Below are 23,214 nucleotides of genomic sequence, written 5' to 3' on the forward strand. Positions count from 1 at the left end.
TGAAGACTTTAGTGACATCAGCCCTCTTCGGGAATGTTGTTGTTTAGGTTAAAATTAAAAGATATAGGGCTTTAAACACACAATGCTATACCTAATGAAACACATGCTACATACAGAAGAATGAAAAATCTTAAATACATAAAATGTCAATGGAATTAATTAAAAAGGTAAAGTGAAATAAGAGTCATCTGCAATATCTTTATTAAAAATGAAAATCTGTGTGTTTGTGTACACAATTTCCTTGGAAATTAGAATCAATTGTTGACGATTCTCTACAAACGTGCCGTAAAATCGTAAAGCATTTTGTACACTTATACTACGTTATTCAGATACAGTAAGGACGGTCCGTACTATCGCGATCATTTATGTGATATACTTACTTGAAATATATTAATAAAGAAAAAGGAGGTGACAGTGGAAATGAGTGAAATGTATCTATCTTGAAGTTACTTGAATTTAAATAAAATAGTAAGTAACAATAAATAACTTCTATATTATAAACTATACAAATAAATTTGACCATATGTATGACAAATACTTCGATGTGAAAAAATTTAAAGATATCCCTAATATAATAAAAAAAAACTTTCTATTATGAGTCTAGTTCTGTGCTTAATTAAAATTTTATTTGTTAAAATATTTGGGACTTAGAAATTTTCCAATTGTGACTACCAACCATACCAGTATTTGGACAATCTCTTAGAAATATATAAGTAATAAACCATAAAAATCTTAGAAACTTGGAAAACGCTCATACAATGATCCTCCCATTGTTACGAAACAAAAATATTTCAATTTGTTATAGATTTTCTGTAAATTTGTTAATAATTTAATTATATTTTTTGTAAATGAAACTTTTAATAGCACTTTATAAGTTACCCTAACACCTCATTTATACATCCTTGTTTGTGTTCCGATACAAAGAAACTTAAAGCCAAGTAAGTCACAGGCTAAAATTATTTAGTTTTTAACATAAACTAAATCAAAAAATAAATATGTGTATGTTATGATAGAAAATAGGTAGAGGAAAGAAAAGACATTCTGCGCACAACCCAGATAATAGGATAAGGTGCGGCAAATGATGACGCTGATGCTGAAATAGAACAACCTCTAGATTATTGTTATGAAACAAAAAGACAGAAGGTAAAAAGAACATTGAAGTAACGGAGGTAGACGCGAGCATTTAACAATCTGTAAAACTAGATACTAAAAGCATAGGTGCTTTTAGTATCTAATTTTACAGATTTGAGTAATTGTTCATAAACAAGCGGTGAGATGAGAAAAGCGCGATGACTCCAAGGTATTTAACATTACGAGAGCCGCGCGCCGCCCGCTCAGTCGACCGGCACCCGCGACCACGCCGGCCCATGTCGAGATCTTCCCCAAAAACATATATTATCCTTTCACTATAAACATTTTAAATTCACTAGGTAATTAAGACTCTATTAATAAAATAATTAAAGCAATCTAAACAAAATTTGCACAAATATTTACGTTGTTTTGTATTGTTCCAGATCGTCGGAGCATTTGTGGATAAGGAATATTCCCCATTATGGGGCAATTTATTTGGGTAAGTCATTTTTATAAAATCCATAAAATAATTCACGAATATGTGAACTCATAAACGGTGTCAGATTCCCGTCAAAATAAAAGGTAGTAGATACCTATGTTTTCGTTACAAACATTAATATTACTAAATTTTTCAATATGACTAAGTTTTAATTATTAAAGATATAAATAATGATTATAATGTTTACAATTTGAAATTAATCCATCCAATATATCCAATATAAATTTCGGTGCACTGACAAAGACAAGACTTTGCGAAAGTAAACAAAACAATACGTAACACTTTAATTAGCATTATTATTGTAAACAGTATACAATGATCGAAATCATTTTCCAAAATTTTATTTTTATTAATAATTTAACAATTTAAGTAGGTCATTTAGTTTTTATTGTCACAAACTCGTATCATACACATGCATCTTAGTTAATTGTGTAATCAATTAATTATATATTTTGTATCAAGAGTTCGCTGAACTCAATGATTTGTTTATTCGATTGGTGTTTTTCTAGAATAAATTTAATGCCGCTATTGTCCTCTGCTCACACATTTAAAGTAGGTACGAGTAACGAACACCGTTCCAAAATTTCTCTTCGCCGAATCGAATACATAGCTCATTCCATATGCATAGCATAAAATATAATTTCTAATGCGGTATATTACAAACAGATTACCTGCTGCAAGTGTTATACATTTTAAGATTTTTTTTATATATATCTACGTTATACGACGATAGCGCGTATAAAATAAGTTAGTCCTACCGAAGATATACAGCTATGTATACTATATGTCTGTATATTTAGATTTTAAAATACAAATATTCTTGAAATGTATTTTATCTCATAGTTTATTTTACAAATACTTAGTGCGGATTATAAAACATTTCCTACCTCAAAATGTATGCAGTGCACGTGCACAAAGGTAGAGAAGCATACAGTGTCAATGTTAATCAATTCTCTGTTCTTCCTTATTTGTACGGAATCTGGCAAAAATACATAAACAATATGTGAGACAATATCAATTAATTGATTTATGGCTTTGGCTATAAACGGTCTATCTCCTTATCAGAACTGTAAAAAAGTTGTCGATTCGGGATGAATAGATAGATCTCTCTTCTTCGCACTATACCAGTTACCTAACGGTCGTAAGTTAGAGAAAAATCTTAAAAACCTATTTTTTAAGATTTTTCTCAAATTTACGAAATGGTCTGACTACTCCAGGTCCATTTAGCTAAGTTTTATCTACGTCAAAAATTACTAAAATTAAATATGGATACAAAATAAATATTAATTTTACGACTAGGGCCAAGCCAACACATTTATTCTTCCATATCCAAATTTAAAAAAGAAATCGCTTCGGTCCTAATGGTTGGCGAAATGTCACGCGAAAATACCTTGGACTGGTTGGGATGATGACGATGACCCCACAACTACCTGCCGCTGATGCCTGTATGCAAATTATTGTTTCCGAACAAAGTCAACGCACTAGCGCTCCTTCCACATTAATTTATTAGATTAAATTTTCGTATCCCAAAATAAATTACGGCGGTTTATACAGGTACATATAATCTATAATTATAACCAATAATGTATTTATGTCACTTATTTTTATTCACACGGTCATAGGCCACTGTAAATTCGAAAAATAATGTACATCAAGATATTGATACGTGTTACTTAAAAAGGATATAGTCGACATGGGTAATTGAGTTTTTGGTTAGTTTATAGATGTAAATTTTTATTATATAGTAAACTGACATAAATACTATATCCTATAATTGTAAATATGAAAGTAAGTTTGTTTCTCTTAATCTTCAAAAAATGTTGCAATCATGTAGTTAAAAGTATAGAAAAAACAAAGCAGTATCCCACAGGGTAAATGAACACGGGCGAATGATAGTAAATCAAAAAAATATTTAATCGCTTAATCCACCTTGCTCTTTTACACATCGTATTTTTGTGAAATAAAGTTTAAATATACAATTTGCCAATAATGTTAACATCAGTATTTATATAAAATATAGCTTCCCAAAGAATATCGTATTGCGTGCGTAATGCAACCACTCTTATTATATTCTACTAAAATGTGGGCATTGACTTATACTACTAAAATATTCGTGTAAACTGAGAGCTTTGGTGAACCAGTCTAATGTGTTGATCTTGATTCTTGACTCTGTCAAGTTATGTAAATTACACAAGATAGAGTGCGATACTTGATCTTAGGTCAGCGACCGAACAGCCCACGCAACCAATGATTTCAGTTCGGGCGCCGCCAATACGGGAATCAAAGAATCATCATTAGAGTTGCTTTAACATCTTTGAATGCGCTATGGAATACAAAGCAGTCGATCTTCATAGACCTTAATACGATTTTTTGTAGGCATTTTTTACAGACTTGACCTAACGGTCTTGAAGGCTTTAACTTAATGTCTGTTAGAGAATAATCTATACCCTCTATGGATTTGAACACAAAGGTTTAAAAGTAAACACATGTAAGGTCAATATCCTGACTTTACATAATACTCTACTTGCCTAACTGTAATTTAGCTTCATTTACACAAATTCGCGGAAATTAAATCTGACCTGTTTTCCTCATTCCCGCTCACAGGTATAGTGTTTATTTCAGTATGGCATCCTGGCGCTGCTGCTGCACGTCCATGCTTCGCCGTCACCATTCGCAGAGCAGCACTCCTTTCTACGTAGCGCTGTAGAAACCATTCCACAGCACGAACCAATTCCTTTGCCAATTCGTGCTTCTGTTGAAAGTATACCTTTAAGGTGATCCATACTTAGTGATTTTTCATCTCTTTATTACGTAGAATAACCACGTAAAAACTTGCTAGACAATGTTAATGAGGTGGTTTGTCATTGCCTTACCTAATAAATACCTCTGCTGAATTTATCAACCAGAATCAGGATTCATCACAATGTTTTCTTTAACTGAAAATGTAGAAATGTACACCATTTTAATTTTATAGAAGCCTCCGTAACGACGGAGACCGACGACTTCCACTACGTGATGCTGTGGAAAAACGGCCTATTTCTCTAAAGACTTCCAACAGCTTTCTGCCATATGAAGAGGTAATTTTAACATTAAATACATAAAATAGCACTTGTGTATAGTAGTTCTATTATTCCTATGTACCTATAGATTTATTAACTTTTGTCTTTCATAACGAAAGCGGCTTCTTGAGAATCATAAGAATCTATTTATATTCTAGACAAATGAACATGAAGTTGAAGATCTTCGAAGCAGTACAAGATTTTACGGAGCAGCTAGTCATTTAAACAAGTAAGCTATTTTTATTTAGAAAATATAGAACAAGGTGTACATGATTTAGTCAGAGTACATACTCATTCTACTTTTTATATTTCAGTGTCTCTACCAACGCTGAGCGTCTTCATCATGGAAATGCTAACCTTCAAGGTATAAATGAATGAAAAAGTTACATAGAAATATAACTTAAGCATGTTGCTAGACTTTTATTTATAGTAACTAACTAGTAAGTAATAAATTTATAAATGAATTTCACTCATCGCTGAAATGCATAGTTCCTGTTATAAAACATCCATATAATCAATCTTCATGAAAATTGATAACATATAGGAAAAAAAAACAAATTCGTATCTGCATATACTATTTTTTGTTTCAGAAATGCAACAAACGAGTTCGGCCAGGCGCCTGGTCATCTGCTACATGCAATCATGGGCGGCCTATCGCGCTCCTCCTCTCGCATTCACCGCCAGCCTTATTCCGAAGTCTTGCACCCATCTGCACTACGCATTCGCTGTAATGCACCCTCACACATACGCAGTTACACCAGCTAATGAAGATTACGATATTATAAAAGGTAATTAGGATATAATAAAAACATATAGATTACACGTAAAGACAAATTTGTAGGAAATTTGTATATTATTTCAGCGTAATATTAAAATATTTGTTTTTGCAGGTGGTTACCGTATCGCAACGGGGTTAAAGCGTCGTAACCCTGGACTCCGAGTAATGATCAGTATTGGTGGAGATGGCACGGATCGTCTGTTTAGTGAAATGGTACAAAGTCAACATGGCCGCTATAAATTTGTTGAAAGCGCAGTAAATTTCCTGCGTGAACATGATTTTGATGGACTCGATCTGAATTGGGTGTACCCTGGTAAGGATGAAGCAAAATTATACCTAACTCTTAAATATTTACTGAACAACTAACATTTCCAACACATTAATTTGTACATATTTTAGGTGAAAAAGATGACAGGGAGAAAGACTTACTCACTTCACTATTATACGAATTGCGAGAAAAGTTTTCACCAGAAGGATTTCTGCTGTCAACTGTCCTACCGCCGTTCAGATATCAAATAGAAGATGGGTATGATCTGAGCGCAGTGAGTGGCGCGACAGACTACGCTATCTTGCAAGCCTGGGACATGACTCATGGTCGGAGGGACGAGGTCCCGTCGAGGGCTGTGCAGCACAGCGCATTGCATCGTGACCCGGGAGCTGCGTCCAGAGATCAGAGATATGATAATATTGTAAGTGCATTATCTGGTCTTAAATCATGCTGACATATTTTTCAGTCACCGTCCTTTGTTTTCTATTTACCATGAGGTAAGCAGAATTTCCGTTTGTCACGTTCGTGATAATTCTTACTTGCGTTTACTTGCGTCATTTATTTGTTTTCAGTAAGTATTAATATTTATTGAATCTCAATTCAACAGACCGCACCTCTTGACTTTGTCTCACCTCATAAAGGATAAAAACTTGATAATGTATCTATATCAAAATACCCTTTTTATTGTTTAGGAATTCATGGTCAAATATATAACAAAACACGGCATGGCGCCAGAGAAGCTGGTCCTCGGAGTGCCCCTGTTCGGTCGCAGCTACACATTGGACAAGTCGTCAGCTCCCGTCCCAGGGGCTCACGTGGTCGCGTGGGGGGAGGAGGGACAGTACACACAGACCAGAGGAATGTTGGCTTATTTTGAGGTAACTATAATTTAATTTGAAACAGTCTCAACGAGAGAATGTTTTTCTACCAAAAAAGCCAGAAGTTGTTGAAATAATTATCGAATTATCTTTATTTTATTAACCTTACGAGTACATATTACGATTATACTTTACATTCTCTCAAATATTTTTAGATATGTATGGCTGAACGAGAAAGTAGAGGGATGAGTAACGTAGATGAAGCTGGCAATTCTTACGCAGTGTTTGATGATCAATGGGTTACATTTGACACGCCCAACACTGTGGCAGAAAAGGTAAAATCGATTCACGTTTACGAGTAACAAATACAGTCAAAGTTAGATAAACATGTGTTTTTTTAACAAATCCTTTGATTTTTAGATGAGATTCGTCAAATTTTCTGGATTAGCCGGCGCCGCTGCCTGGTCTGTGGACATGGATGACTTCCGTGGCCTCTGTGGCTCTCCTTTCCCAATATTAAGCGCGATAGCCACAGCTCTCAATGGTAACGTCCTGTGGTTTCAATAATGTAAAACGTCCCTGGCACGGTCCTGATGATCAGTGCATAGTCAAAGTCGTAAGAATTTCAGCAATTATAATAATAACTTTATTACCTTAGAGTCACATTCAATTATTGTTTCAATTTACAGGTGAATCTGTACCTGGTCAATCCACGTTGAAGATTGGGTCGTGTGAATCTAACACGCCATACTTGGCATCTGATGAGGAGTCCTGTGCTCATTTCCACTTCTGTAGCGGCGGCATCAGCTACAGAATTATGTGTGAAGAAGACCGTCTGTACGACCCATCGACAGGTTTTTGTGGGTGAGTAGCGTACAGGCAAACAATATATAAGGTATAAGCCTTATATATTGTTAGCCTGTACGTACAGCAATTTGAAGCGAATTAGTAAATGTAAAAAAGTTTCGAAAACTTAGGCAATCAGGGCGGGAGGTCAATTTTCACATATTGATTTCAATGATGCCCACGACTGGGAAGAAAAACCTAATGTGGCATTATATAATTAAACTTTTCCACGTCAACTCGCATTTGATCAAAACAAGGAACAAGTATATATTCATATTTTTTTAAAGTTTCCAAATTACATAAAGAATATTACAGAGATATTTTAAATGGTACGCAATTTTAATAGAAAAAGTTACTATATGTAGAGTTTCTGATTTGTTTTAAATTTCAGTCATCAAGATCCGACTAAGTGCATCCCTGGACAGACGCTTAGGATAAGCGTCAGTGACGCGGCTCGGTTCCTGTCGCAAGTCTACGAAATTGATTTTGTTGTGAGTATACACTTTACATGCATATTTAGTGTGTTATTTATCTTCAGATTTTTTTTATATATGTATTGAGACATTCTTCTATTCTTATGTAAGTAAATCTCATTTTCAGTGGAGCCTTGAAAGACAAAAGGAATCTTCGAATCCAGAACAAAGCATGTCAGCTGCACTGCTAGAGAAAAAGAGTAAGAAAGACTTTAATTCATTCTACCTTCGCTATTTTCATCTATTGCTTTATTTCTATGCTACTAACTTTTATTTTTCATCTAATAGTAACACTTCCAAAGCATAATAGATTACGAAAATCGAGCAAGAAGTTTCATGGACAAGCTACAGGTATTGGAGAAGACAAGGTCAATGGAAACAACATTGTTAAACGGCAAACCTGGACCAACAAATACACGAGCTCACAAAAGACATCAACGACCACTGCACCTGTACTATGGAAAAGGAATTATTACAAAACTTCAAGTATGTTCTCTTTCTCCCACTTCTATATCCCTGCTATATTTTTGCTTGTACTTATATGTTGACTTTATTTTTATACTACTTTAAGAATAGATAATATACAACAGTATTTCAGACTATTTTAATTTGTCTTGCTAAAAGTCAAAGCATCCTACTAATATTATAAATGCGAAAGTTTGTGAAGATGTATGTATGTGTGTATGTTTGTATGATTGTTAGCCTTTCACGCAAAATTTACTGGACGGATTGTTATGATCATAGGATACTTTTTATCCCAAAATTCCCACAGGAGCGAAGCTCCGAAGTGCAGCTAGTTATTTATAAATAAGACATTCACTTTTTCATGTAATTTTAAATATATACTCGTAAAGCAAACTATAGGTATAAGTTGTGTAAAAGAGAAACCACATAGTGAAAAGATCTAAGTAGAAAAATAATGATTTTTCAACATTTCCAGGTAAGGACAACAACAAAAAGGTGATATGTTACATGACCAGCTGGGCATTTTACCGGCGCGGCGACGGCAAGTTCGTGCCAGAACAGATCGACTCCAGACTCTGTACCCATGTGGTCTACGCCTACGCCTCCCTGTCTCCTAACGACCTGGTCGCTAAGGAGTTTGACCCGTGGACTGATCTTACGAACAGTGAGTAAACTAATATCCGACACGTCCATACAATCCGACCACAAACTAATCCGAGCTAAATAGTCATTTTTATTTTATGAACTTGTTTGTAATCTGTTAAGTCTGTGCTAAAATTCCTGACAAACATGGACTTGATACACATGTTTCTTTCTTTTATTAGATTTAATTTATGTACTCACTTTTCGTACAAAAAAGTTAGTTGGACGGCAATTTTTCAGATCTCTACGAGCGTGTAACATCTCTGAAGGACGTGAGTGTCCTGTTGGGTCTCGGAGGGTGGACGGATTCGGTAGGAGACAAATACTCGCGTCTCGTGTCATCTGGCTCTGCTCGAGCAAAATTTATTGAAAATCTACTCGTATTTCTACGCAAGCACAATTTCAACGGTCTTCATCTTGACTGGAATTATCCAGTTTGTTGGCAGAGTAATTGCAAAAAGGGAGCCGCTTCCGACAAAAGAAATTTTGGTTTATTTGTTCAGGTCTGTATATCCCTATATTTTAAGCACTTACATTAGTGATTAAAATGACGCGTGTACCATGTATGTATTTACCAAATTTTCACGTTATCTATATTCCTGACAGTAAATGAGATCGCAACTCAATTCAAAAATCGAAAAAACTACACAAAAAAAACTAAACGGGCCATTTGTAAAATTTTAATCTTGTTTGTTTTTTCAATTTTAATTATTGTGATTATATATGAATGTCTCTTTTCAATTTCTTTAAGTGATAATATAAAAATAATAACTTGGAATTTCTTGAGTTAGTTAGCAAGTAAAGTAAAATTTTTCATTAATTTTCTAGGAGTTGTCAAAAGCTCTTCACGAAGTTGACATGGAGCTGGGCGTGGCCATATCTGGCTACAAGGAGGTGATAGACGTGGCGTATGACTTCCCGGCGATATCGAAGGCTGCAGATTTCATGAGCGTCATGACGTACGACTACCACGGCGGCTGGGAACGCAAGGCAGCTCATCACACGCCTCTTGTCCCTCCACCTAATGACCCTCTTGCTCACTACTCTATTGTAAGTCTATAGGTTTTTATTACAATTCTAAAATATATCCCCATGGTCCTCAATTAGGTAGAAAAAAAGCATAACCAATAAATTGCCTGCAAAAGTGTTAAAAATACGTATGTGCACTGTTTTTAACGCCTTACTTATATGGTTTGAAATTTCAATAAATAAATAAATAATTAATTAAAAAATAAAAAATATATGAAATGCTACTTTCACGTTTCAGGAGTACGCAATCAAATCAATAATAAACGCAGGTGCTGATCCGAAAAAGTTACTACTTGGCCTATCATTTTACGGTCAGTCCTTTAGACTAGCAGATGTGGAGGCCGGAGGCAGGCCCGGGGCGCCGGCGGCTGGCCCCGGTGAACCTGGCGAGTTCACTAAACAGCCCGGGATGTTATCTTATTACGAAATCTGTTACAGAGGTAGGTACTTTTATTAAAAAGATCCAGTGCAGCAAACTGACAAGTTACAAAAAATAATATGAAATTAATACAATTACAGTGAAGAGTTTACGCTGGACGACGGGACGTCAAGACAATGCTGGTCCATACGCATATTCCGATAGTCAATGGGTCGGATATGACGATCCGAAATCCATCAAAGAAAAGGTAGATTTCGTAATATTGTAAAATGTTCTTGTGCGATACAAATTTTCCAAGTCCTTTTTGATAGCAACAGATTTCCTTTTTCTGACCTATTTGTTATCAAATTACAAATGTATAAACAAACATACAGGTAGAGTGGGCGATGCGACAAGGATTAGGTGGCGTGATGGCATGGGCTATCGACCTGGACGACTTCGACAATCGGTGCTGCACTGAGCCGTCACCTCTGTTGCGAGCCGCCGGCAGAGCCCTAGGCCGAGCCGTGCCCTCTCCCCCCACAGCCGCGTGTGAGCGACCACCACAACCCGTAACTCCTGCTCCTCCCACCACTACTACTATCGAATCCGATGGTAAGTTTCTTATTAGACAATTTAAACAATACTACCACCGACATTAAAAAATATCTTACCATACGACACGCACAATATCATTTGTTCTTATAGGTTCTATCGGAGGATCGACGGTACCTGTAAGCCATGACCACGACCATCATACATCGACCACGTGGCCGAGCTGGAACCCCGCACCTACCACCCCGAGCACAGCACAAACATGGTGGCCAGTGGCATCAACTACTACCTCAACAACTACCACGACTACTACCACTACAACAACTACCACGACAACCAGACGCCCCACAACACAGCCTACACAACAAGTCACAGGTAACATTTTTTTATACTATGGCTTCTTTTCACCCAACTATATTGGTCACGGTCAAGAAATGATCAAATGATCCTTAAGTCGCATATACCAATTCTACTGTACAATATATAGTCATGAACGTGATACATAAATATAGCCTGAAAATCTGACAGTAAAGAATGTAATATTACATTGAAAAGTAAAAAGGTGAAAACACCTACATGAACATACATATGAGTATATTTTCAATGGCTTCAATGGCTTTTTTAGTTATGGCGTTTGGTTATAAAGCCATGATAACAAAGCGGAAAGGTTTATGCGGTGCTGTGTAAAAAATAAACCAAACAGCTCTGGATATAATCTAACACGCAAAGATAAGATACATAGAGAGAAGTACATACATTTTCAGGTATACTAGAAGGTTCTTCCTGCCGGGCGGGCGAATACAACGCCGCCCCGGGAGACTGCGGCGGCTACCTGCAGTGCGAGGGTGGGCAGTGGAGGAAACACCGCTGTGCGCCCGGGCTGCACTGGGCGGCGGCCGTCCACCGCTGCGACTGGCCCAGCTTCGCCAAGTGTAAAGGTTAATAAATAATCCATATGATAATAAAGCTGAAGAGTTTGTTCCAATATCCCAATCTCTGACTACTCATAAGATTTTCTTCTGTATATGATGAAACACTTGGTTCCCCAGGAATTAAAATAAGAGCGAAACTGCCTCACAGCCACTGACTGACTACGACCGAGAGAACGATATAAATAAAAATTGTATTGAAGGAGAATAAGAAGTACAGAATAAGATTTTGTTATGGATATAGTATATCTTTACTTTGAGAATCCCTACTTTAGAGCTCTTGGGTTATAATAAAATATTTCGTGCAACAATTTTTAGAAAAACCAACAAACGAGGCGAGCACGGCGACCACGACGCTAGCACCAATAACGTCACGACCTCCGCAGACGACTACCACCACAACCACCACGCAGAGGCCCACGCCTAGGCCAACTACCTCTACAACAACGTTACCGCCTGCTACTTCTAGTTAGTTACCAAACTTCGATCTTTGTTGGCATGTATTCCTCCCCTAGAATATAGTAGTACAAAATAGAACCACTCTATATCCTTGCGTGGATGCCATACAACGCAATGAAGCGAAACAATATCCTTAGAAACTGCTAGGTAACAATGTAACTCAAAAAGGGTTAACGTCAGACCATATGTAAAAACACCGGCGAATTCTAAATTTTTAGATGACAATGAAATTAAGTGTAATATTAGTAAATATGAAATTTGCTGATATTACAGATAAAAAAATAGTTTGTATTGTGCTACTCCAACCAAACCAAACAAACGATAGCAGCAAAAAATTAAAAATATATCTAAAATTAGGAACTCGGCTAAATTTGTGAGGACCGATACAACGCCACCGAAACAGCACTTTGGCATCATACACGTCCTTCAGTGTGCAGATGGAAGGACATATAGGGCAGAACAATAAGTGAGCCATGGTTTGGTGGATGCACCACATTCGCAAACAGCATCGGAGCTACAGCCACACCTGGTCATGTTTTGTTAGCTCGGCTGACTTGTGTATGTATTGATAGACTTCCATGTCGGGTAAGGTAGACGGGATCCAGTTGGGAGGTACTCCGACGATGGGTAATGCTGCAAACCATCTTTGACATCTTGTGTTGATTTTTAAACAACAATCCCTTTTAGATTCACCCTTTCTATTTCAGGTCCAAGGGAAGGTGGACCGTGTACGGGAGACGGCTATCATGCAGAAGCTTCAAATTGTAACGCATATCTACACTGCGATGGCTACTTGTGGCGACTGCAGCACTGCGCTCCCGGACTACATTGGAGCGTTAAGGAGAAGCAGTGCGATTGGCCCAAGTATGCCAAGTGCCAAGGTTAGATTTTTCAAACTTTTTCAAAATGTACTTTTTCAAAGCAATCATAGATGTGTAGCACTGTAGCTCTTTATTTGTCTCGAATAGATGCTTGGTTGGCGTTTTCATTCAATGATTTTTATCTGGTCGATAGATAGTTTTATCTATTCGTATAATTTTATCTATCTCGCCATTTTTGGGATGCTTGAGTTTGTTGAATTGAGTATATAATTATAATTTAAACGTTATGTGTAGATACAACACCGAGGCCTACGATAGCCACACCACGACCAACTCGTCCACCCAGGCCGTCAACACCAGCAGTTAGTAAGTAGCCAACAATAAACAAATATTTATATTTTAATGAAGCCATTAAAAGTTTGGACATATTTTATTTCATGGAATTTAAATTCAGCTTTATCGCCATCATAGTAAAAAAAAATTGTGAGGTTTTTCACCAACAGACAGTGTGATTACTGGGAAAGGTATAGGTGTACCTATAATTTATTATGATTTTATCCGAGCGAAGCCGGGACGGGCCGTTAGATCTAAATAATGTCACAGACACCGTAAAAAATATAACACTCATGTGGTCGGCAGTTCAAAATATTACAATTCTTGATCACAGTTCCATCGGGCGACAGGCCGGAAGAAAGCCAAGAATGTAGTTCGAGCGACTCCCACGCACCAGCCAGTACTTGCGACTCGTACCTGCTATGCGTGAGCGGTCGCTGGAGGAAGCAGCGGTGCCCACCCGGCCTGCATTGGGATAAGCGCACCAGCCGATGCGACTGGATCGAGTTCGCCATGTGTGAAGGTAACCTATTTTATTTATTGAGAAACAACTTCATCGCAATCCCAAGAGGCAATGCTCTCAACATGAATAGCTAAGACAACAAATAGGTTCCTTCGAATGTAGTTTTCTTCCGAGGCACAACAATGAAAGTGCCCATTTTAATAAGTTTCGCCATCTCATTGGAGCATTTGGAGCTATTAAATAAAGCAATTAAGTGAAATAAGTATTTATATTGTGCCAATATTTGTCACATCTTCTAATTTTTTTACTTCGACTAAACCTTTTAACATTTAATTTATCATTTAAATTCAGGAGTAAAACCTGGGACTAAGTCTACAATGCGACCTACAACGTATACTACTACGACGACACGAAGGCCCACTACAATTACCACTAAGAAACCGACAGAAACTGAGGAAACACATCGACCGGCCGCAGTAAGACATAATTCATTTTACTCACAGATAAAATGTTTCATAAAATGACAGTAACCAAGCACTAATTTTTAGGGTTGCATGACTGGAACATACCACGTACATCCAAAATGCGAAAAATTCTACGTCTGCGTGAACGGAGTCCTGGTAGCGCAGAGTTGCGCGCCCGGGCTGGTGTGGCGACCCGACCGCACGCAGTGCGACTTCCCCAGCTCCACCACCTGTACCGACCGCCGGCAGTTCCTGTCTGCTGCCATGGTTGATAAGCCTGATATGATTATGCAGAATAGCGAACCAGAAGGTAAACCCAAACATAAACTAGCGAGAAAGACTTGAAAATTTGCAGAATATCATCTCGAATTATGAATCAATAATATTTATGAATTTCTATTAATCAACTTTGCAAATCTTATTCAGTTCAAAAAGTGCAACTCCAAGTTAAACCTTGGCAGTAAGTAATACAACAAATACAATAAATTTTGAGTAGTACTCCTTCTACTTAGTTTTTAAAATTAAAATTTTTTCAGCATCATGCGTAAATGGTGACTATTCAATGTATCCCGGAGACTGCTCGCGTTATCGTCATTGTCTCTTCGGGAGATACGAAGAATTCTCTTGTATAAAAGGCCTCCACTGGAATCAGGTAATTTTTTTTAATAAAATTGAAATGAGTTTTTAATATCAAACTATAATTTAATTTGAAACTTTTTTGTGTTTTTAGGAAAAGCGAATTTGCGATTGGCCAAACAATTCGAAATGCAAACCAGTACAAACTACTCCTAAACCAGTAGCAATAGATCCGATACCGGGGATTCCTCATAAGCCGATCCATCACATAGACGACAACGCATATAAACCTTCACAAGGGACATTATTAAATACAAATGTTAAGCCCGAACTACTAAATTGTTAGTGTTACCAATAAAGTATTTTAATTTATAAGTACATTTCTTTTCTTTTCATGGCATCATCTAATTTATCATTATGTTCATGGTCATTCATTTTCATCCATAGCTCGTTATAAGCTGGTGTGCTACTACACCAATTGGTCGTGGTACCGACCTGGCATCGGAAGCTACGTGCCTGAGGATATTGATTCAACGCTGTGCACCCACATCGTGTATGGATTTGCTGTCCTGGGATCAGATGGGCTCATTACAGCTCACGATTCATGGGCTGACTACGACAATGGTAAATATTATTAATTATTGGCGTGTAAGTTGTGTTTTTAAGAATACTTTTATGCAACTTTCACCAATAAAATTGATTTCAGATTTTTATAAACGCGTGGTGGCCTATAAACGATACGGGATCAAAGTTTCGCTAGCTATTGGCGGGTGGAATGACTCTGCTGGTGATAAATATTCTAAACTAGTAAACGATCCATCAGCGAGGGCCAATTTTGTAAGCCACGTTGTACAATTCATAGAACAATATGGTTTTGATGGATTAGATCTTGATTGGGAATACCCCAAGTGCTGGCAGGTTAGTAAATCTAGGGCATCGTAATCCTAATGTATGTTAGGTGGAAAATAAATGTTAACAAGATATTAAGTATACAATACACGATTTATGTTTTTAGGTCGATTGTTCAAAGGGACCAGACTCGGACAAAGAAAGCTTTGCAGACTTCGTCCAAGAACTATCAGCGGCATTGAAGCCCAGAGGCCTTCTTCTATCATCAGCTGTTTCACCCAACAAGATGGTTATTGATGTAGGATACGACGTTCCTATCCTTGCCAAATACCTTGACTGGATCGCCGTCATGACATATGATTACCACGGACAATGGGATAAGAAAACAGGACATGTCGCACCTTTATATTATCATCCTGATGATGACAATACATACTTTAATGCTGTAAGTTTATATTTTATAAAACTTCAGCCCAACAAATATTTCGAACTTTCAAAAAACTTACGGTTTTATCTGATTATAGAACTACACAATTCATTATTGGATGAAAAAAGGAGCTCCAGCCTCAAAACTAGTAATGGGAATGCCTTTATACGGGCAAACTTTCACCACAGGCACTCAGTGGGATACTGCTCCGGATCTAGCCGCAAGAATTAATGCCACGGGTCTGAACGTTCCTGCTGTATCTGGTGGTGAAGCAGGAGAATATACTCGAGCTAAAGGTTTCCTTGCTTATTACGAGGTAAAGTGACTTTCTATAACAATTTGAAAATATAATCGTCATTAATTGTCTGTTCTTTTCATTTTGCTTCTATCACTCTTGTACTCATTTCAGATTTGTGAAAAAATAAACCACAACGGCTGGAAGGTTGTAAAAGATCCATACCAACGAATGGGTCCATACGCTTACAAAGGAGACCAATGGGTATCGTTTGATGATGTTGATATTATTAGGGAGAAGGTGAACTTCATCAAGTCTAAAAACTTGGCTGGTGGAATGGTGTGGGCCCTAGATCTTGATGATTTCCGAAACAGGTTAGTTTATCTTTTATTTCCATATAGTTGTACAATTTATTAATTTTTTTGATAATATAAATCATATTTTTATCAGGTGCGGTCAGGGAAAACATCCACTTATGAATGCTATCAAAAAAGCCCTATTAGATCCAAGAATAGAACCGGATACAGTGCAGATACAATCCACATCAGAGACTTCTAATAAACTGGATGATGATTTACAAGATATTGAAGTAAGACCTGGCATAAAACCAACATCTATGCCAATAAAACCCACAGTGCAAATGGATTCTATAGTTGCAACGACAAAAAGGCCGACATCCACCATTGTCATGAAGGAAGAGCGCTATAAGGTCATCTGTTATTACACAGCTTGGTCTTGGTACAGGTATCTTGAGACGATTTATATTGTATACTTACGTATGAACAGTCATGTGCATTGATATGTATACAACTGTATTCAATTTTAGACTTCGTGTCATTGGAATAAGAAAGGATATACCAATTTGGCGTACATCCGTCGCGTAGTGGTCACCACGTTCTTTCGCCTTCCTTAAGTCCTTGTGCTCCGCGCCGTCCATTTATTTATCAAATGCACGTGATTGTACTTACAAAATAATAATATCTAATAACATGTTAATGCATTAACAATGTGTTTTCAGACCAAGTGGTGGCAAGTACACGCCATCTGACGTCGACCCATCTTTATGTACACATGTAGTGTACGCATATGCGACCCTCGATGCTGACGACCTCGTCATCAAACCGCATGACATATGGCTGGACGTAGAAAACAGTAAGTTTGACTAATATGGCTATCCTTTGAGATCAGCAGTCAGATCCCATCGTATTATCTAAACGTCAATACGTGATATATTTTATCCTGTATTGAGAAAAACATACATCATTACCTACATACATGTGAGTACATTAAACTTAACTTATTATTATATACAGATAAATTGATTCATCAGGTAAATATACCTCAGCTGATTTCATTGTTATAATAACATGCACCAATTATTAAAATACGTAACAAGAATTGAATATACTTGGATTCAAATATAATTTGACCCAATCTTCAATCAAACTTGTGTTGCAATCGATAAATTCGAATGTTTTTGGTTGGCCAAATTAACCATCAGCTCGTATATTGAGTGATTTTGTTTCATCTAAGCTCTTAATAATATGGGAGAAGGGGGAAAATGCTGGCAACTTTACTTGCGCACAGAAAGATATATTATTCTTCCAGAATTCTATCAACGCGTGGTGTCCCTGAAAGCCCGTGGTGTGCGAGTGTTACTGGGCTTGGGTGGCTGGGACGACTCCGTGATGAATAAGTACTCGCGTCTCGTCAATAACGAAGCCGCCCGAAGGCGATTTGTAGTACACGCGGTGGACTTCCTCGAACAATACGAGTTTGCTGGACTGGACCTCGACTGGGAGTACCCCAAGTGTTGGCAGGTAACATTATCACTGATATACCTAAAAATGCAATTTGTTTCCGAACTTACATTTAAGTTCAATTGTTAAACCTCCAAATTGAAAAGCTAAACTGATGTATGTTTCGTAGGGACTATGCAACAAAGGCCCAAGTTCTGACAAAAAAGGATTCGCTGAATTAGTGAAGGAGCTACGTTCTGCATTCAATTCCCGAGGCTTATTGCTATCTGCAGCAGTATCAGCCAATCAACGCATCATTGATGTCGGTATGTATTTCAGTTATCTCAATTCGAATTAATGATTATTTATCCTTTTGGATTTTTTCTGTCATCATAAAACAATATTAACCATCCTTGTCAGAAAAAAAGGATTTGAATCAAGTATAATTTATTAAATTATTTAGTTTCTACATATATTCTTAAGGTTCCTGTATTTACAACTTCAACGATATGCCACATTATAATACACTTTGTCACTTACAGCGTACGATATCCCGACCCTTTCCGCCAACTTGGACTGGATCGCGCTCATGACATACGATTACCATGGCCACTGGGAGAACAAAACCGGGCATCTCGCTCCCATGTACGCGCATGAGAGAGATGAAGACTCCTCCTTGAACACAGTAGGTCCCAGTGTACCCCTTAACGATCTCTTCATAATATTGAGAATATTTTGTTATCAGCGTGGTTTGACTTAAATACAAATGATATTTTCAGAATTCCACCGTTCACTACTGGATAGAGAAAGGTGCCGCTAGACAGAAGTTAATAATGGGTGTACCATTTTATGGACAGTCATTCTCGCTAGATTTAACAGACACATCTAATACTGGGTTTGGTGCGCTGTCTTTCGCTGGAGGAAATGCCGGAGATGAAACTAGAGCTAGGGGTTTCTTGTCGTTCTACGAGGTACTCCATGTTAATCATCCTGATTTCACCTTTCACTATACTATGTATAATAAAGTTCGAAAGAATTGCTTTTTGTGCAGTGTAATTAATTAGGTACGGTTAGTGCTATGTCATAAATAATTTAGAACGATCAAAATTGATATCAACGTCAATGGTTTCAGATATGTGATCGAATAAAACTAGATGGGTGGCGAGTTGTCAGAGATCCTGGGGGTCGCATGGGTCCGTATGCTACTCTCGAGGATCAATGGGTCTCGTTTGATGACGACTTCATGATACGGCATAAAGCAGAGTATGTCCATGCCATGGGCCTCGGCGGCAACATGGTTTGGGCCTTGGACCTTGACGACTTCAAGGGCCAACACTGCGGCTGCGGGAAGTCCCCTCTTTTGGCTAACATCAATTTCGTTCTACGTGGACGAGAACAGCCACCGCCATGCCCTCTAGAACCCCGTGAGTAGACTTTCTGACCATATAATATTCGTTATACATTCGTTAAGTTCTACAAGTCAAACAGACCTTTATTTTCTATTTCTTGCGTTTGTTTTTCAGTTCAAGTAATACCAATGACTACTAGCATCCCCAGTATCTCTTCCGCCAAACCTCAACATGATGAAGAGAACAAGGTACCTATATGTACGCTATATTTGATATGATTGGCTACTCACTCTCCAACTAGTCAAATCAGATATTTTTCTCCAATGTAAAAAACAAAATTTTATATGGAGCTTGTAAAACAATAATGTGTTGTGACGTCATGGATTTTGGAGTCAAAAAGTAGTCCTAATCCTAATTGATGATTTCATGAGTTTGAAAATAATATATTTTGAATATTTTATATAAATAATTCATTTTAATGATAATGTTAATTCCTATTGTTTTGTTCAATTAAATACAAGAGACTCTTGTAAGAAAACTTGAGTAAATCAAAACTATACTTCGATAAATTTAAGTAAAGCAACAGATTTAGAGAAGCTTGCAAACAGCTATTTTTAGGGTAGCATTGTTATACTTTGCTCCAAAGAACAACAAACATACCGAAACCGATGAACGCGTAGTAACACTAAATGTGAAAACAAAACTATAATGATGTCGGAGCCTGAGCAAATTCAGTATATATTTTATTTCCAGGAGACAGATTCTGGTGACTCTGAGTGTTCTGGAGGATTCAAGCCTCACGAAACTGACTGTAGTAAATATTATTTCTGCATGAATGGGATGTATATGGAACTGAGTTGTTCTCCTCCGTCTGTTTGGAACAAGGTATGAAAAAATCTATTTTATAAGATGATAGCTATTGGTTTTATTTAATGGTATTAAGTAATAAAAAATATCTCAATTACTTTATCCCACAATAAATATTTATTTTTCCTACAGGATCACTGTGACTTGCCCGAGAATACTCAATGTCAAAGCAGGAAAACACATTTGAGCTTGAGGCTCAATGAAGATACTGAAAAGAAACCGATTTTAGCGTGTTATTTTACAAACTGGGCATATTATAGGTAAAAGAATTTTAATTTGAATTATATATATAAAATTACACTTATAGAGCTTAGTTACATGACAGTGAAGGTAAAAGGACCTGTTTTGTAGCTAGTTGTAAAAAACAGCTACGAAAATTGACCAAAGGAAATTACTCTGCAATGATCACATTTTTTTGTGAAAATAGTCACCTTAAACGTTTTATTTAAATGGTAAACATTATGTTATAGGAAGGCCGAAGGTAAATTTGGCCCAGAGCAGGTGGATCCAACGCTATGCACTCATATTGTGTATGCCTGGGCGCGGCTCAATTCGACAGCAAACACAATTGTTTCAGGAATGCCAGAACTAGACATAAACAATGGTAAACATTTCAATTGTTGAGTAGCTTGAAATGCATGCATGTCAATCCTCTCATAACAAAATAAACACTTGATGAAAACCTTTTAATTACAGATTTCTACGGCAAAATAACTGAACTTAAACATAAAGGCGTGAAAATCATTATTGGCATCGGTGGCCTTGAAGATTCTGAAGATGAAAAATGGAATGAAATGGCGCATAGCTTTAAAAACAGAAAAATCTTTGTCAACTCAGTATTAAAATTCTTAAAAAGATGGAAATTCGATGGCTTGCAGATAGCTTGGCAATATCCTGGTTGCAATCAAGTACGTGTGAAATAATACATCATAATTATTAATATAACATACTAGCTTTTGTTCGCGGGTTCGCACGCGTTTATTACGCTCAGAACTATTTTAGTCAATATCTCGGATTCTAAGCAACGTATCAGAATTTAAGTTGCTATACAAAAGTGAAAACCGCATAAATTCTATTTAGTAGTTTTTGCGTGATGCGCGAACAAACATTGCCCACTTACAGTTTTATTATATGTTTAAAAATATAATAGAAGATATAGAAATAAGATTTATCATAATGCCAATAATTTCAATTCGAGTTTACATTAAATTACTATTTACCCTTTGACAGGTTCCATGCAATGACTTCGACATCACGGCTAAGGAAAGCTTTAGTCATCTTCTAACAGATTTATCTAAGGCACTAAGCCCCCATGACTATGAGTTGTCAGCCATGGTATCATCGACACCTGACATCGCCTTTCTGTCATACGAACCCGAAATACTCTCAGTTACATTAGACTGGATAGTGATCGCGGCTAATGACTATTACGCCTCTACCACTGGACAGACAGGATATTTGGTACCTTTGGAGACCAGCGAAATGGCTGGAATTAATAGTTTCGTAAGTAAAAAATATCTCTCAGTACCATATTCCAAATGCTCTCACAATGTTTTCCATGCTTTTTTTTCATTATTCAGAATGCATCACTAGCTTACTGGGCGAGCATAGTTCCCGAGAAGATGCTAGTAATGGGCGTACCGGCCTATGCCCGCTCTTACACACTCCGCACCCTGGACCAAACAGGAGTGGGAGCGCCCGTCGCCGGACCCGGGCTACCCGGTCCCTATACTGCTGTTCCTGGTTTCTTAGCCTATTATGAGGTTAGTATTTTTGCAATTAATTTGTACTAAGTATTAGCAAAAATGTACACTATCCATGTCTTGAACTATTTACGACACTGTACTACGGTACGTACGGCTCATCTTCCCTATACGGCTACGGCGTAGCCCTACCCTCTACGTGGCAAGTAATAAGAGCTTATACTATGTATCATATTTTAAGCATTTTAATTATTATTTATCTGACATCCCGTTTAACAACACAGGTCTGCCAAGGAATCAAATCTCGCTCATGGAAAGAGTCCCGAACGGAGGACGGCACCTATGCTGTAGAGACGTCACAGTGGGCATCTTACCTGCGGCCTGAAGAGGCCCACCGGGTGGGAGCGAGCGCGCGGCGGGCGGGTCTGCGCGGGACCGCGCTGTGGGCCCTAGACCTCGACGACTGGGCCGGCCGCTGCGGCTGCGGGCCTCAGCCGTTGCTCTCCGCCTTGAGACAAGGACTCCACGAACCCACCATTCCGCCTTTGATATGTCTGCAATAAAAACTCTGATTAATATAATTAACCGCCTTTTTGCCCATGTGCATATTGATCATCTATCATTATATACGACACCTCGGAAAATATCTAACCATGCACTTCATGTTTAAACTTATATGTGATCGTACGTAACCAGAATACGTAACCAACTGAAATCGAACTAAAAGTCTGAAGATAAAACTTTCATTTCTCCGTGTACAATGTATTTTTAATCAATTCATTAACAAGACTAGTATTTTTAAAGATGTTTTTAATGAGTAGGTACATGTGAGTGTGTGAAGACATAAGCATTTATTTACAAAACAATCGATAATATGCCATTGTGATATTTTGAGTAGATAAAAATTAAAATATTGTAAGTAATAAATTTTTTTTTACAATTGTGTTATTTACTTTTAGCCAAAACTTTTAACACACTATGGAACTACGAATACTACTCTATTAAGACGTGATAGCCATTTATGAAGAAGCCTATAGGCTATATCCATGATGCTAATGTTTCTAGTGGTGAAAATATGTACCTACGTCCAACAAAAATCGTTATATCCTCAAGTAACTTCACAACCGACACACGGACAC

The 23,214-nt window shown here is 37.4% G+C and overlaps 1 protein-coding gene across 2 annotated transcripts; it reads left to right on the forward strand.

Annotated features, from left to right (window-relative positions):
• Nucleotides 1-359: 359 nt before the first annotated feature.
• Cht10 (Chitinase 10) lies at nt 360-23,015 on the forward strand. Of its 2 annotated transcripts, none has more exons than XM_053770104.1 (51): nt 360-468; nt 1,515-1,570; nt 4,193-4,344; nt 4,545-4,647; nt 4,788-4,858; nt 4,944-4,993; nt 5,220-5,417; nt 5,520-5,720; nt 5,807-6,096; nt 6,368-6,553; nt 6,709-6,828; nt 6,914-7,037; nt 7,183-7,357; nt 7,731-7,830; nt 7,940-8,012; nt 8,753-8,941; nt 9,160-9,422; nt 9,748-9,969; nt 10,187-10,388; nt 10,468-10,574; nt 10,702-10,921; nt 11,015-11,236; nt 11,626-11,799; nt 12,109-12,258; nt 12,957-13,130; nt 13,365-13,436; nt 13,738-13,926; nt 14,218-14,342; nt 14,415-14,640; nt 14,867-14,982; nt 15,061-15,247; nt 15,354-15,530; nt 15,613-15,824; nt 15,922-16,200; nt 16,280-16,498; nt 16,592-16,791; nt 16,868-17,161; nt 17,436-17,569; nt 18,026-18,237; nt 18,347-18,482; nt 18,699-18,841; nt 18,936-19,127; nt 19,289-19,580; nt 19,680-19,753; nt 20,259-20,390; nt 20,505-20,632; nt 20,843-20,976; nt 21,069-21,280; nt 21,603-21,875; nt 21,953-22,135; nt 22,360-23,015. In XM_053770104.1, exons 2-51 carry the CDS (start codon nt 1,553-1,555, stop codon nt 22,636-22,638), a joined length of 8,604 nt encoding a protein of 2,867 aa, XP_053626079.1. In that variant the 5' UTR covers nt 360-468; nt 1,515-1,552; the 3' UTR covers nt 22,639-23,015. The 2 variants fall into 2 exon arrangements, with proteins under 2 accessions (XP_053626079.1, XP_053626078.1); XM_053770103.2 differs by lacking the exon at nt 360-468 and adding an exon at nt 1,279-1,430.
• Nucleotides 23,016-23,214: the final 199 nt, after the last annotated feature.

Source organism: Plodia interpunctella, chromosome 3 (assembly GCF_027563975.2).
Source record: "Plodia interpunctella isolate USDA-ARS_2022_Savannah chromosome 3, ilPloInte3.2, whole genome shotgun sequence".
In the NCBI taxonomy this organism is placed as follows: Eukaryota; Metazoa; Arthropoda; class Insecta; order Lepidoptera; family Pyralidae; genus Plodia; species Plodia interpunctella.

What these genes read in the sequence shown, in the direction of transcription:
- Cht10 (XM_053770104.1), top strand. An exon ending in TGGAAATGCTAACCTTCAAG is followed by an intron (nt 4,994 to 5,219) that starts GTATAAATGAAT and finishes TTTTTGTTTCAG; the next exon opens with AAATGCAACAAACGAGTTCG. An exon ending in AGAACTAGACATAAACAATG is followed by an intron (nt 20,977 to 21,068) that starts GTAAACATTTCA and finishes TTTTAATTACAG; the next exon opens with ATTTCTACGGCAAAATAACT.